The 17,525-nt window shown below is 41.9% G+C and overlaps 1 protein-coding gene across 1 annotated transcript in view; it reads right to left on the bottom strand.

Annotated features, from left to right (window-relative positions):
- CARMIL2 (capping protein regulator and myosin 1 linker 2) overlaps positions 1 to 17,525 on the bottom strand; it is a 1,059,949-nt gene that overhangs the window by 366,151 nt on the left and 676,273 nt on the right. Inside the window, exon 31 of the mRNA XM_075188807.1 lies at positions 7,140 to 7,408. Coding sequence (XP_075044908.1) covers positions 7,140 to 7,408 — 269 coding nt within the window. The remainder of the gene's footprint in view (positions 1 to 7,139; positions 7,409 to 17,525) is intronic.

The following is a 17,525-nucleotide window of genomic DNA, read 5'->3' as shown; positions in this document are numbered from 1 at the left end:
AATTCCGGGATAGGTCTCCCAGACTTCCGGGTAAGCAGGGCATGCTGCCGCTTCCTAGTGAAGTGGGCAGTTTTTTAGCCTCCATTATGTAATTCTAGGGGAATTTCATCATTTTGGCCCACTCCTCGTGGTAAAATGACGCATCATTAGGTGACGGGGGCCAAAATGATGTGATTCGCCGAGTCCTGCCCCCTCTCACTCACCTCCTACCCTGATCTCTCGCACGCCAACCTAGAAAGGTTGGCAACTATTTGGTATTTGTCACTGTCAAGATTTATGGCTGTGGCTGTCCAAAACATAGCATGCCACTGCTGAAGATAATACAGCAGCAGGCACTCATGAGCACTGTGGAAGAGACCAGGTCACACATAACAATTGACTGAATGTCCTTCTTCATCCTGAACACACAGGCTCTTAAAGATTGCTGTTCACCATGAATGCTATAGGGTCAAATAGAAGCCCTCATGACATACCAGGAATCAGTGCTGGAGATAGTTAGTTTCTTGTAATTCTTGTAAATGACCCCCAACACAGTGTTTATTAAAGTATGGCATATGTAACAAATGAGAATCCGGTTATGATTGGCCGCTAATTTATTAAGTAGGCAAGGTTACCAGACATTAACTCTTCAGCTCTCTGGGTTTTTTTTCTCCCTACAGATTACTTTGGATCAAGAAAAGAAAAAGATGGTAGGTAAGTAGAGGTCGAAGTGGGGGTGGCATACGCTGGTATGACAATACCACCACTCCTCCTATTGCCCTCATTGTAAAACTGTCAAATTCCATTAGCTTACATTCCCATTAATTTTTCATACTGCCACTTCTAAATGTCCACATTGACCACTGTAGGTAAGTATATACAGTTATGGCCAAAAGTTTTGAGAATGACACAAGTACTGGTTTTCACAAAGTTTACTGCTTGACTGTTTTTAGACCTTTGTCAGATGTTGCTATGGTATACTGAAGTAAAACTACAAGCATGTCATAAGTGTCAAAGGCTTTTATTGACAATTACATAAAATGTATGCAAAGAGTCAATATTTGCAGTGTTGACCCTTATTTTTGAAGACCTTTGCAATTCGCCCTGGCATGCTGTGAAGCAACTCCTGGGCACAAACTGACTGATGGCCGTCCATTCTTGCCTAATCAATGCTTGGAAATTGACAGAATTAGTGGGTTTTTGTTTGGCCACCCGCCTTTTGAGGATTGACCACAAGTTCTCAATGGGATCAAGGTCTGGGGAGTTCCCTGGCCATGGACCCAAAATGTCCATTTTATCCTTTAAAAGTTTTTATTAAATTTTGAATATTTTTTTTCCAAGGGGTACAGAAATAAAAAAGGGGGAGAGGAGGGAAGTACAATGCACACATGGATAAAAAGGTAGGGAGGGGGTACATAGTGGGTAAAAAGACACATCAAAAACCCTTTCAATGTATTATACTAGACACACGAATGTACTGGGTGACCCAAAATGATATCTTCTCAGTGACCAAAGGCATATACTATCCACAAATCTAACTCTTGAGCTCTCCAGATCCATCCTAAGCTATATATTTGAGGCCTTAGCTCATGCACTTTAGTGTGGATCCCGTTCCGGTGCCCCCTTACCCTCTGTCATATATATATGCCATGCACGCCATTTCACCAATGGGGAAGCAGTCGCCATGGAATAAGGCACACCAAGAGTTTCCATTTCAAAACTGAAATTGGTTTTAGAGATAACCTTTGCCATTGGAGGAGGGAGGGGCTGTTTCCACGCCTGGGCGATCACCGCTTTAGTGGCTATGAAGATCTGCCCCATCACATATCTATCCCACTTCGGGATTGAGGCTGAGTAGTGGTGTAATAGGATCAATTCAGGGCTCAAATGTACATGGTAGCCAAATACTTTATTAAGGAGAATAGATACTTCATTCCACAGGGGCTGTAACACCGGGCAGGACCAAAACATATGGAGTATGTCTCCCCTCTCCGAACAGTTACGCCAACATGTTGGGGGCGTGGATGGCCATATTTTGTGTAATTTTTCTGGAGTGGCATATTGTTAGAGATTGCGGCGGCCGCGGGCACCGCCACGACTCTCCAGGATCCTCCAATGACGTCCCGGCCGTTGCTACGGTAACCGGGACGTCACTTACGGTTTCCACGTCCCGGTTGCCTGGGCAACAACCGGGACGCTACAGATTCCCTGACGCCGCGCCCGGCCAGCTGGTTAATAGGTGGGCGCGCGCGCACAGGGCTAGTTAGGTGAGAGCCAATCATGGCTGTCCAGGTGCCTAGGAGGCAGCTTGTAGAGGAGTCAGTTATTAGTATGCAGCTGAGCACTGCATTACGATTGGCCACCAGCACTTCTATCTATTAGGCTTCTCCTGTGTAGGCTTCTCTCGGATTGGCTGCTTGAACTATTTAAGGCAATTTAAGGCTTGTTATTGGACCTGTGACCCTTCTCTTCTGACCTCGACCTTTTGCCTGAAATGTGGACTTTGCTTCTCTGCCTGTGAGTTTGACCCTTCACTTGTCTTTGGATATTACATCTGTGCCTGTGACCCTTTGACCTAGGATTCTTCTTAAGTACAGTCCGCCAATCACTCCACTTCTGGAAACTCCTTTAAGTCAGTATACGTTACTCGACCCTCGGTCGGCCCGCAGCCCAGTCTGTCCCCACCACTAGGGGCTCCAGCGAACACCTGGCCTTCAGAGTAGTTCCCGAGTTTCACTGTACTGACTTGGGAGTTCCTAACACATATAATTTGTTTACAAGTTTTACTAACATTTCTGTGTGGTTGAGGCATTTGGACATTTTAAATGAATTCAAAAAGATACGCTCCCAGTCTTTCCCCGAGAGATCCAGTCTGAGATCTGTCTCTCGCTGAAGCTGTACTTTGGACTTGGGTGGATCAGTTTGCGCCTGCAAAATATAATACCAACTTGTTATGCCTGCTTTGTTATTCCCCTTAGTCAATTTAGAGTAGTATAGTACTATGGGCGGGCCAATTGGTCTGTTCCTAAGTGGCGGAGTTGCAAGCCAGTGTCTGATCTGCAAATACTTGTAGAAATCCCCTCTAGGCAATTGATAAAGATCACATAGGTGAAAAAATTAAGAGAGTCTACCTTCTTCAAATAAGTGGCCCAATGTCTGAATACCTCTAGCTGTTCACCCTGTCAGATTTAAGTCGGGAATCTGTTTAGCCACCGCCTGAATGGACATGTTAGCTGTTGGGCGAACCACCCCCTCTGTATCTCTGCATAGCCAGTCCCATGTTACTAAGGCGTCTCTAGTAAGGGCAGGCAAACTGTTAGCAGGGGGCCTCCATTCTCTGGGCACCCATAGGAGATCTACCAGTGGAAAGTCAGGGTTGCAGGCGCACTCCAGGTCCAACCAAGGTTTTTCACCCTGTGACAGGTACCAATCCCCCACCTGAGACAGCAGACAAGCTTCTTGGTAATTTCACAAGTTTGGAAGGGCCAAATCCCCTTGGAGTTCCCCCCAAGTCATGCATTGCATTGCCATACGAGGAGGCCTAGCTCTCCAAATGTATGACTTCATGATCGAGATTAGTTTGCTCATTAGGCGTGTGGGTAGACGGAATGGCAACATGCAGAATAGGTACATTAGTTTCGGGAGGAGCGTCATCTTGAATGCTGAAATTCTGCCCAACCAGGAGACCTCGTAGCACATCCAGGTTGTTGTTAATGATATCAAATGGGTCTGCAGTAAAAGAGAAATTCTTATCTATAATTGAGTCTAGTCGCAGAATTAACTGTATACCCAGGTATGTTATCTCAGTGGATTTCCATGTGTAATTAAATTTATCTTTCAGGCACCGTAGCCTCTCAAAAGAAACATTAAATGGAAGGACTTCTGTTTTAGTAGTATTAAGCTTGTAGAGGGAGGCTCTGCTAAATTGGGACAGAATGGTATGGATTGCTGGCAACGAGGTCTCCGGCTCTGTGACAAATAACATGACATCATCAGCAAACAAGCATAGCTTATGTACCACTCCACCCACAGCCACTCCCTTACACTCTTGCTCCATTCTCACTCTCGCCGCCAATGGCTCTATTGCTCGAAGGTAAATAAGTGGGGAGAGGGGGCAGCCCTGCCTAGTACCATTAAAAAAATAGGGAAATTTGAGGACAGGAACCCGTCACTAAATACTCTTGCGGACGGATTAGAATACAATGCAAGAATGGCTTTCATAATATCTCCCCTAAATCAAAATGTCCATGTTTTGATACTCGAGCCTCTTTGTTATCACTTTTGCCTTATGGCAAGGTGCCCCATCATGCTGGAAAAGGCATTGTTCGTCACCAAACTTATTGGATGGTTGGGAGAAGTTGCTCTTGGAGGATGTTTTGGTACCATGCTTTATTCATGGCTGTGTTCTTAAGCAAGTTTGTGAGAGAGCCCTCTTCCTTGGCCGAGAAGTAACCCCACACATGAATGGTCTCAGGATGCTTTACTGTTAGCATGACACAGGACTGATGGTAGCTCTCACCTTGCCTTCTCCGGACAAGCATTTTTTCCAGATGCTCCAAACAATATGTAAGGGGATTCACCACAGAAAATGACTTTACCCCAGTCCTCAGCAGTCCAATCACTGTACCTTTTGTTGAATATCAGTCTATCCTTGATTTTTTTCCTGGAGAGAAGTGGCTTCTTTGCTGGCCTTCTTGACACCAGGCTATCTTCCAAAAGTCTTTGCCTCACTGTACGTGCAGATGCATTTACACCTACCTGCTGTCATTCCTGAGAAAGCTCTGCACTGGTGGTACCCCGATCTCGCAGCTGAATCAACTTTAGGAGACAGTCCTGGCACTTGCTGGATGTTCTTGGGCCCTGAAACCTCTTCACAAGTATTGATTCGCTCTCCTTGAAGTTTTTAATGATCCGATAAATGGTTGATTTAGGTGAAATCTTACTAGCAGTAATTTCCTTGCCTGTGAAGCCCTTTTTGTGCAAAGCAATGATGACTGTACGTGTTTCCTTTCCAGTAACCATGGTTAACAGTGGAAGAACAATGATTTCAAGCACCACCCTCCTTTTAAAGCTTCCAGTCTCTCTCACCTGTGTTAATGAGAGAATCACTGACCTGATGTCAGCTGGTCCTTTTGTGGCACGGCTGAAATGCAGTGTAGATGTTGTTTTTGGGATAAAGTTCGTTGTCATGGCAAAGAGGGACTTTGAAATTAATTGCAATTCATCTGATCACTCTTCATGACAAACTGGAGTATATGCAAATTGGCAGCAGCAGACTTTGTGAAAAATAATATTTGTGTCATTCTCAAAACTTTTGGCCATGACTGTATACATCTCACATGCACTACACAAAAAAATAAGGGGAACAATAATTAAAAAAAATATTTCTAATACTAAATATAAGAGGGCACTAGTCATTTTTAATGAATATTTAAACTGATAAATGTAGTGCTTCGTATACTATATAAAAACTCTTTTTAATGTTGTGCTTTGCAAAACTGATATTTGCCAGTTTGCCAGCAGTTTTGGCTTTAGTAAATCAGTAAATTAGCAAAGGCAGTTTATACAAACTGAACTTTAGTAAAATTGCCCCTTGAAGTTGCTTTCTGGAGCTATAGGACTCTCTTCCTCTGCACTTTTGCTACTGACACTGTAACTTTCTTCTCCTGATTCCATAATGATTCACTCAAAGGAAATACACATACACTATTTTATTTAATTTCAATTATTTTGGAGATTTGCAGTTTTGTACTGTAAAGAGCAATGAGACTTAAGCAGCATAATAAGCCCAAATGCTAATGAACTTGAAAATAGCCCAAATTCACTTGTTATTGTCCATAAGGCTGAAAAGGCAACATTCCTAATCTGTATTAACATTTAAGAGTGTCAAACTCCATTTATGCTGCAGTATTTTCTCAAGAAACTAATCAGGTACTGGTTTCTACTACAGTATACTAGAAAACATTCCGCCAGAAACAGCATTCCAATTCATCATAGTGTTGAAAAACAGATTATTTATTTTATTTGAAATGCATATTAGGTCACCCCAATGACAGAATATATGTTATACTATATACAAAACATATGTATACAAACATTAACTATTTAACCCTTATCAGTAATCTGATAAACATTGCAATTATTTGAGAGAATAGGCATGGAATGTACATGAATAATTATACATTAGACTGCAAAACTTAAATGGTCCCTTAACAAGAATCTGACTAACATTGCATAGAAATCTATGCATATAATTATGACTGTTGTAACGCCTAATTGCTACAATAAAATAATTCACTTTTTATGTATAAACTGATGTTATAATTCTGCATTTTAATTGCACTTCTAATGCAAATGAATCATACGTAAATAGATAGTACAGATATAAACATCTTTGCGCCAAGTGAGAGAGTACATATTTACGTGCGTTTAACTTGCATTGCACTACAGTGCATCGTTTTAATGCATCTTCCTCCAATTTAACTGCGTCTGATGTGTATCAACACAGCTGAAAATTTACAAAGATATCAAGAGGAGCGCATTGTAAACAAAATTAGATGCAGTTAAGAAACATTTATGCATTTTTATATTCTTTTGAACATAATAACAACTTCCTGTTTTGCCACTGAAACATATTTAAAAAAACGCAGATTGAACGCATCTGCTAATGAGTATCAAACACATATTAAAACACATACATAAACGCAAAGTGGTTTATATGCATTTTACTTGCGTTTTAAATGCCAGTGTGTATGCAGCCTTGCTCCAGCATGCAGAAGAGATATCAGGAAAAACTAGGCCTTATTGGAAATGAAATATATAATATGAATTAACAACCATTTTCAGAGCCCAGGATAAAATACTGTATACACGATGGAAGGGCTTTAATAAATGCAATAAATAATAAATATTTAACATATTTGTTCATATGAAACTAGCGGGAATAATGAGTTTACATACAGGCAAACATGGCTAGCAAAAAATGGATGATGTGTTGTAAAATATGTAAAATATACTTTCTGTAAGGCAGAGAATATCAGCAGCAAACCCTGCATCCTTATACATCTGATGCCTATGTAGAATTATTATTGCATCCTTTGCATATAGAATACTGTAGCACATCCCCCACTATGAATTGTAATAAAAAAAGAAAGACTTACATGAGGTTTCCTATTAGGCTGTCTGTTGGTTCTGTTGGGTCTGGGTCTCTGTTGTGTGCAGTGCTGCAGTTTCTCACCCTCCGTTGGTAGGTCCATAAGGTGCTCTGTGCATGCAGGCTGGGTAGAAGGAAGCAGGCAGACTGTATTCTCAGCATCCTTTATGGAAATAGGGAGTGGCTTCAGGGGAGAGCAGCTGAATGGCAGAAGCATCTGGCTTTCAACAGTGTCCTTATCCTCTGCTAGAGCATCAGTATCCAGCTTGTATAGTCCTTGGGGAGAAAATACAATTATTAGGTTGGGGGACTGAAGGGAGGAGGTTTGTTGTACCTGCTCCAGTTAACTAATTCACTATCAGAAATGACAATTAGGGGTTTTTTTCTCAAATCAGTAGGACATAGAAAATGTTATTCTTTATTGCTGTATACTGCAAAAATCCTTGACATATGTTTTTTCATTCCTCAAGGGTCACCATATCACTTACTGTAGGATGAATCCCCAGGGTCCCCTGATTTGAAAATCTATTATGTACTAGGAACTAACAAACACATTCAGAGTCATGTTATTGTTTTTCATACTAGTTTCCAACATCCTATTCAAAACTATGCAGTTCACTTCTAGACAACCTTTAGTGAAGGTTAATATTACAGAAAATCTAAAGAATGGGTTGCAAATTTATTTTGCAAACATTGACAGGGCCATGTCTAAAAAAGGTTAAAACTGCTCATGAACAGGTGCAGGTTTAAAGAGAAATGTTTTTAGTTATTTACCATGTTTGACTAAATAATGATATTCACATATATATTATTTATGTATCAGATGTAGCCCTCACGGCTCAGATTGTAAGCTTGTTTGGGCTGGGCTATCTTTACCTTCTGTTTCATGTTTTTGTATGTCGTTTGTTTATATTATGATCCCCCTCAATGTACAGTGCTGTATACTGTTTGTGCTTCATCAATAAAATATAATAATAATATATGTAAGTGGTGCATTGCCCATATTAGGCAGGTACGTATCAAACAAGGCAGATGCAGATCTTGTCTACATTACTTTCAATTAAATACAACCCCAACAATTTTTACATCAAATGTTTTATAGTACAGGGTGATTCAAAAGTCGCAGTACACCCTTTTATTTCAAAAACTCTACAGGAAATTGGGAAACCTGAATACTCCAGTAAGGTATGGGTGACGTGGTCTATCTTTTACGGCATGTACCAAACATGGGCGCCATCTTGAAATTGGCCAATCGGCACAATTCCTGTAGAGTTTTTGAAATAAAAGGGTGTACTGCGACTTTTGAATCACCCTGTACATTTAACAGTTCTGAAAATGTCTTCCAGTGGTTTTATTTAAAATTGGGATTGAAAATATCACTAATTTATACAATGATTGTTAGTGCAATATGCATTTTTGTTATGATATCAAGAAATGTTTAAAGAAATCACTTAAATAATATTCAATCTATTTCAATAAAATATGTGCTGATTTTACAAATAAGTAACTTTGCTTTGGATTACTTCCATTGAATTGTGTACTTTGCTTGAACTATAGGGGTATATTTTCTAAACTGCGGTTTTAAAAAGTGGATATGTTGTCTATAGCAACCAATCAGATTCTAGCTGTTATTTTGTGGAATGTACTAATTAAATGATAACTAGAATCTGATTGGTTGCTATATGCAACATCTACACTTTTTCAAACCCGCAGTAAATATACCCCCAGGACTTATTGTAAATCATTAACCTACTCTAGAAATGAGGCAAGTGTGTTGTGCTGTTACTGGGGCTCAGGGGACTTTAGTACCTCAACTGTGACTTTATATGTGACTAAGATAGCTAGTGCTGGGACTGTCTATTCTTAAAACTATAAATAATAACTCATTATTATTGCACAAGACAAACTGAAATATACAATATCAAGCACTAACTATTGACACTCTATATAGCCGATGATGGAGAAGATAAATGTAAAGCATGAGAAGCACTTATGTATTATATTAACCTTAAAGTACCAAACAATCCCATTAGTTATCAAATTGCAAATAGCATATGATGTTTATATATCCAAATACATAATTGATGGTGATGTACGCCCACTCACATCAATGCAGCACTAGATACGGATACAGGAAACAAAGTATTGTGCGCTCCAAGCTGGAATGCAAACCAAAGAGAGACTGCACATGCTGATTAGTATGATTTAATACTACGAAAGCTGTAGTATGGATTGTTAGATTAATAGCGGCGTATTCAATTGTCAATGTTAACGCTGCAAAACGAGCGCACTAAAAATCTTACCGTTAATTAGAGATGAGCGCACTCGGATTTCGTGAATCCGAGCACACCCCGAACGTTGCCGATCCGAGTCGGATCCGAGACAGATCCGGGTATTGGCGCCAAATGAAAACCTGAAACCGAGGCTCGGAGTCATAATCCTGCTGTCGGATCTCGCGATACTCGGATCCTATAAATTCCCCGCTAGTCGCCGCCATCTTCAATCGGGCATTGATCAGGGTAGAGGGAGGGTGTGTTAGGTGGTCCTCTGTCCTGGTAGATCTCGTGCTGTGCTGTTTAGTTCTGTGCTGTGCTGTGCTGTGCTGTGTTCTGCAGTATCAGTCCAGTGGTGCTGTTTGCTGTGCTCTGCCAATTTTGAGTTCAGTGGTGCTGCTGGGTCCTGTGCTGTGTCTTGTTCAGTCCAGTGGTGCTGTGTCCTGTGCTCTGTGCTTCTAAAGGCATAGTTATTTCCCCATTATTCCCAAGTGTTTAAAAAATTAAAAAAAGTTATAAAAAAAATATAAAAAAATAATGAAAAAAAAAATAAATTACAACAAAATTTGCAAAACCAATCCTGCAGTATAAGCCTATTGGTACTGCAATAATACCAAGTTCACACATTCAGCAGTAAAAGTCCAGTGGTGCTGCAATATTACAAAGTTCACACATTCTGCAGTATCAGTCCAGTGGTGCTGTGTCCTGTACTCTGTCCTTCTGAGTTCAGTGGTGCTGCTGGGTCCTGTGCTGTGTCCTGTTCAGTCCAGTGGTGCTGTGTCCTGTGCTCTGTGTTTCTAAGGGCATAGTTATTTCCCCATTATTCCCAAGTGTTTAAAAAATTTAAAAAAACTTATAAAAAAAAATAGAAAAAAATAAAAAAGTAATTATAACAAAATTTGCAAAACCAATCCAGCAGTATAAGTCCATTGGTACTGCAATATTACCAAGTTCACACATTCTGCAGTATCTTGTGCTACATATAATGGAGACCAAAAATTTGGAGGATAAAGTAGGGAAAGATCAAGACCCACTTCCTCCTAATGCTGAAGCTGCTGCCACTAGTCATGACATAGACGATGAAATGCCATCAACGTCGTCTTCCAAGCCCGATGCCCAATCTCGTAGTACCGGGCATGTAAAATCCAAAAAGCCCAAGTTAAGAAAAAGTAGCAAAAAGAGAAACTTAAAATCATCTGAGGAGAAACGTAAAGTTGCCAATATGCCATTTACGACACGGAGTGGCAAGGAACGGCTTAGGCCCTGGCCCGTGTTCATGACTAGTGGTTCAGCTTCACCCACGGATCTTAGCCCTCCTCCTCCTCCCCCCCCTACAAAAAATTGAAGAGAGTAATGCTGTCAGCAACAAAACAGCAAACAACTCTGCCTTTTAAAGAGAAATTATTATAAATCCCCAAGGCGAGTCCAAGGGTGTTGGTGGTTGTCAAGCCTGACCTTCCCATCACTGTACGGGAAGAGGTGGCTCGGGAGGAGGCTATTGATGATGTAGCTGGCGCTGTGGAGGAACTTGATGATGAGGATGGTGATGTGGTTATTGAAAATGAGGCACCAGGGGGGGAAACAGCTGATGTCCATGGGATGAAAAAGCCCATCGTCATGCCTGGTCAGAAGACCAAAAAATGCACCTCTTCGGTCTGGAGTTATTTTTATCCAAATCAGGACAAGCAATGTATGGCCATATGTAGCTTATGTAGAGCTCAAATAAGCAGGGGTAAGGATCTTGCCCACCTAGGGACATCCTCCCTTATACGTCACCTGAATATCCTTCATAGTTCAGTGGTTAGTTCAGGAACTGGGGCTAGGACCGTCATCGGTACAGGGACACCTAAATCCTGTGGTCCAGTTAGATACACACCAGCAACACCCTCCTCATCAACTTCCTCCAGGATCTCTATCAGATTCAGTCCTGCAGCCCAAGTCAGCAGCCAGACTGAGTCCTCTTCAATACAGGATTCATCCGAGGAATCCTGCAGCGGTACGCCTACTACTGCCACTGCTGCTGTTGCTGCTGTTAGTCGGTCATCTTCCCAGAGGGGAAGTCGTAAGAATGCTAAGTCTTTCACAAAACAATTGACCGTCCAACAGTCGTTTGCCATGACCACAAAATACGATAGTAGTCACCCTATTGCAAAGCGTATAACTGCGTCTGTAACTGCAATGTTGGTGTTAGACGTGCGCCCGGTGTCCGCCATCAGTGGAGTGGGATTTAGAGGGTTGATGGAGGTATTGTGTCCCTGGTACCAAATCCCGTCGAGATTCCACTTCACTAGGCAGGCGATACCAAAAATGTACAGAGAAGTACGATCAAGTGTCCTCAGTGCTCTTAAAAATGCGGTTGTACCCACTGTCCACTTAACCACGGACATGTGGAAAAGTGGTTCTGGGCAAACGAAGGACTATATGACTGTGACAGCCCACTGGGTAGATGCATACCCTTCCGCAGCAACAGCAACAGCTGCATCAGTAGCAGCATCTACAAAATGGCTGCTCGTGCAAAGACAGGCAACATTGTGTATTACAGGCTTTAATAAGAGGCACAACGCTGACAACATATTAGAGAAACTGAGGGAAATTATCCCACTTAGACTCTCATGGGGATTTGTGGTGTCAGACAATGCCAGTAACATTGTGCGGGCATTAAATATGGGCAATTTCCAGCACGTCCCATGTTTTGCCCACACCATTAATTTGGTGGTGCAGCATTACCTCAAGAGTGACAGGGGTGTGCAGGAGATGCTTGCGGTGGCGCGCAAAATTGCTGGACACTTTCGGCATTCAGCCAGTGCCTACCGCAGACTAGAGGCACATCAAAAAAACATGAACCTGCCCTGCCATCACCTCAAACAAGAGGTTGTGATTAGGGATGTGCACCGGCGACTTTTGAGGTCTCGTGTTTTGTGTTTTGGATCCGGATTTTCGTTATTTTTGGGGTTCGGATTTGTCTCGCAAAACACTTGACGAAAGGTCTCGGTTCGGATTTAAGGTTTTGGATTCGGATTTTTTTTGAAAAAAACATAAAAAGTTTAAAAATCAAGTTTTTGGGCTTATTTTCACTCCTAGGCTATTATTAACCTCAATAACATTCAATAACAAGCATTTCCACTAATTTACAGTGTATTCTGAACACCTCACAATATAGTTATTAGTCCAAAACGTTGCAACAAGGTATCTTTCTGGACTGCGTAGAGGAGTGGGTCACCACAATATATATAATAAGAAAACCATCAACTTGTTTGATTCGCACCAATAAATGTACCTGGACTGCGTAGAGGAGTGGGTCACCACAATATATTAAAAACCCTGAACTTTTATGAATCGCACCAATAAATGTACCTGGACTGCGTAGAAGAGTGGGTCACCACAATATATATAATAAGAAAACCATCAACTTGTTTGATTCGCACCAATAAATGTACCTGGACTGCGTAGAGGAGTGGGTCACCACAATATATTAAAAACCCTGAACTTTTATGAATCGCACCAATAAATGTACCTGGACTGCGTAGAGGAGTGGGTCACCACAATATATATAATAAGAAAACCATCAACTTGTTTGATTCGCACCAATAAATGTACCTGGACTGCGTAGAGGAGTGGGTCACCACAATATATTAAAAACCCTGAACTTTTATGAATCGCACCAATAAATGTACCTGGACTGCGTAGAGGAGTGGGTCACCACAATATATATAATAAGAAAACCATCAACTTGTTTGATTCGCACCAATAAATGTACCTGGACTGCGTAGAGGAGTGGGTCACCACAATATATTAAAAACCCTGAACTTTTATGAATCGCACCAATAAATGTACCTGGACTGCGTAGAGGAGTGGGTCACCACAATATATATAATAAGAAAACCATCAACTTGTTTGATTCGCACCAATAAATGTACCTGGACTGCGTAGAGGAGTGGGTCACCACAATATATTAAAAACCCTGAACTTTTATGAATCGCACCAATAAATGTACCTGGACTGCGTAGAGGAGTGGGTCACCACAATATATATAATAAGAAAACCATCAACTTGTTTGATTCGCACCAATAAATGTACCTGGACTGTGTAGAGGAGTTGGTCACCACAATATATTAAAAACCCTGAACTTTTATGAATCGCACCAATAAATGTACCTGGACTGCGTAGAGGAGTGGGTCACCACAATATATATAATAAGAAAACCATCAACTTGTTTGATTCGCACCAATAAATGTACCTGGACTGCGTAGAGGAGTGGGTCACCACAATATATTAAAAACCCTGAACTTTTATGAATCGCACCAATAAATGTACCTGGACTGCGTAGAGGAGTGGGTCACCACAATATATATAATAAGAAAACCATCAACTTGTTTGATTCGCACCAATAAATGTACCTGGACTGCGTAGAGGAGTGGGTCACCACAATATATATAATAAGAAAACCATCAACTTGTTTGATTCGCACCAATAAATGTACCTGGACTGCCTAGAGGAGTGGGCACTGGGCACCACAATAAAATATATAAAAAACCTTCAACAGGTCTGCATTACACTACACATACGGCTGCTCCTCCATCCTCTCCATCATATACATGTTGGAGTTTTAGCGTGTGACAACCTCTTGTTTTTGATAATGTCAGTGCATTTTGAATATTTTTCAATTTGGCCCACACCACTGAATGTACTTTATCTATGATACGCATCTATCTATCTTGACTGCGTAGTGTGGTGGCCCCGGTACACAATTTGGTACCGAGGCCACAATATAATTAAAAAACCCTCCACGTGTCAGAATTCCACCAAACAAGTATCTGGACTGCGTAGTGGGGTGGCCCCGGTACCCAATTTGATACCGGGGCCACAATAAAATAAATACACCCTCCACGTGTCAGAATTCCACCAAACAAGTATCTGGACTGCGTAGTGGGGTGGCCCCGGTACCCAATTTGATACCGGGGCCACAATAAAATAAATACACCCTCCACGTGTCAGAATTCCACCAAACAAGTATCTGGACTGCGTAGTGGGGTGGCCCCGGTACCCAATTTGATACCGGGGCCACAATACCTCCTCCAAACATGGTACAGACAATTCGTCATTGAGATCCCATCAAGTATGTTAAAGACAGACAGGGTCCAAGTGTTATTGGTTGACTTTGTAAACCAAAAAACTGTCCCTGTTGCACATAGTCGTGCAATGAAGACTGACTTTTTCATTTAAAGGCACCATCTTTCAAGTGTAGTGTTTGTAAGTCTAAGTCATATTATACTTTTGGTAAAATTGGTTTATTTTGTTCCTCTTTATGGTAACTACTAATAGAATTAAAGTATTAAATAGAAGCGGCAGTTCCTCTTTATGGTAATTAGTAATAGAATTAAAGTATTAAATAGAATTAAAGTATGAAATAGAATTAAAGTATTAAATAGAATTAAAGTATGAAATATAATTAAAGTATTAAATAGAATTAAAGTATGAAATAGAGTGGTATAGAGTTGTAGTGTGGTATAGATAGAGTGGTCCCCACAATATAATAATAAAACCCTCAACTGGTCTGAATTCCACCAAACAAGTATCTGGACTGCGTAGTGTGGTGGCCCCGGTACACAATTTGGTACCGAGGCCACAATATAATTAAAAAATTGGGCATCAACTGTCACCGTTGTTTAATATCTGATACACCTAAATATTGACTGCACAGTGGAGTGGCCCCGGTAGTAAATTTGGTGCCGGGGCCACAATACCTCCTCCAACTTCCAAGTGTAGTGTTTATAAAGACAGACAGCGTCGAAGTGTTATTAGTTGGCTTTCTTAATCCTAAAATTGTCCCTGTTGCAAATATTCGTGCAATGGACAGTTACTTTTTTATTGAAAGACTCAAGCTTTCAAGTGTAGTGTTTATAAAATATAAACAACAATACAGTCGTTTTAGAGCACGTCAAAAACTCTTGTTTTAAATTATGACACGGCATTTTACTTTTGGTTTAATTTCTTGAATTTTTTAAAATTTGGTTTTACTTTTTGAACATGGCAAACGACTGTTGATTGGTCATATAATGCCAAAAAAAAAGTTCCAAGATGGAATTGTCCTTGGGCCCTCACACCCACCCTTATGTTGTTGAAATAGCACACTTTAACAAACCAATCATTTCAGCGACAGGGCCTACCAAACAACTTTGGCTGAAATGATTGGTTTGTTTGGGCCCCCACACCAAAAAAGCTATTCATCTCTCCCTGTACAGACTAAACAGGCTCTACTGAGGCAAGATGTCATCCTCATCCTCAACCTCTGATTCCTCTCCCCCTACAGTGTGTACTTCCTCCTCATCACACATTATCAATTCGTCCCCGCTGGACTCCACAACCACAGGTCCCTCTGTAGTATCTGGAGGGCAGTGCTGTACTTCATTGAGGAATTGATTATTCATTTTTATAAACATCATTTTTTCAACGTTGTGAGGAAGCAACCTCCTTCGCCGCTCACTGACCAGGTTCCCCGCTGCACTAAAAACTCTTTCCGAGTACACACTGGAGGGGGGACAACTCAGGTAAAATAGAGCCAGTTTGTACAGGGGCTTCCAAACTGCCTTTTTTTCCTGCCAGTAACAATATGGACTGTCTGACATGTCTACTTGGATGGTGTCAGCAAAGTAATCATCCACAATTTTTTCTATTGTCACAGCATCCAATGCAGCGAGAGTAGACATGTCTGCAATGGTTGGCAGGTCCTTCAGTCCGGACCAGATGTTATCAGCATCCCCGCCAGTGCCTCTTTTGGGAAAACTGAGCTTTTTCCTCGCAGCCATAGATGTGGAAGAAAATGAGGGTGGAGCTGTTGGCATGTCACGGTCCTCTTCAGTGGACAATCTCCTGACCAGCAGGTCTTTGCACCGCTGTAGACTTGTGTCCGCCGGAAACAGAGACACAACATACGCTTTAAACCGAGGATCGAGCACGGTGGCCAGAATGTATTCCTCTGACTTTAAAAGAGTGACCACCCTCGGATCCTGGCAAAGCGTACGAAGGGCTACATCCACAAGAGCTACATGCTTGGTGTAATCGCAATGGCTTACCAGCTCCTCCCTCACTTTCTCCAGCTGCTTCTGCAACAGCCTGATCAGGGGAATGACCTGACTCAAGCTGGCAGTGTCGGAACTGACTTCTCGTGTGGCAAGTTCAAATGGCTGCAGAACCTTGCACAACACGGAAATCAGTCTCCACTGCGCTTGACTGAGGCGCATCCCCACTCCTTTGCCTATGTCATAGGTGGCTGTGTAGGCCTGAATGGCCTTTTGCTGCTCCTCCATCCTCTGCAGCATATAGAGGGTGGAGTTCCAGCGCGTCACAACCTCTTGTTTGAGGTGATGGCAGGGCAGGTTCATGCTTTTTTGATGTGCCTCTAGTCTGCGGTAGGCACTGGCTGAATGCCGAAAGTGTCCAGCAATTTTGCGCGCCACCGCAAGCATCTCCTGCACACCCCTGTCACTCTTGAGGTAATGCTGCACCACCAAATTAATGGTGTGGGCAAAACATGGGACGTGCTGGAAATTGCCCATATTTAATGCCCGCACAATGTTACTGGCATTGTCTGACACCACAAATCCCCATGAGAGTCTAAGTGGGATAATTTCCCTCAGTTTCTCTAATATGTTGTCAGCGTTGTGCCTCTTATTAAAGCCTGTAATACACAATGTTGCCTGCCTTTGCATGAGCCGCCATTTTGTAGATGCTGCTACTGATGCAGCTGTTGCTGTTGCTGCGGAAGGGGATGCATCTACCCAGTGGGCTGTCACAGTCATATAGTCCTTCGTTTGCCCAGAACCACTTGTCCACATGTCCGTGGTTAAGTGGACAGTGGGTACAACCGCATTTTTAAGAGCACTGAGGACACTTGATCGTACTTCTCTGTACATTTTTGGTATCGCCTGCCTAGTGAAGTGGAATCTCGAGGGGATTTGGTACCGGGGACACAATACCTCCATCAACCCTCTAAATCCCACTCCACTGATGGCGGACACCGGGCGCACGTCTAACACCAACATTGCAGTTACAGCCGCAGTTATACGCTTTGCAATAGGGTGACTACTATCGTATTTTGTGGTCATGGCAAACGACTGTTG

The sequence above is a fragment of the Mixophyes fleayi genome, chromosome 10 (genome assembly GCF_038048845.1).
Source record: "Mixophyes fleayi isolate aMixFle1 chromosome 10, aMixFle1.hap1, whole genome shotgun sequence".
Taxonomy (NCBI): Eukaryota; Metazoa; Chordata; class Amphibia; order Anura; family Limnodynastidae; genus Mixophyes; species Mixophyes fleayi.
The sequence above is the reverse complement of the archived record's forward strand: the minus strand, read 5'-3'. Positions and strand labels throughout refer to the sequence as shown.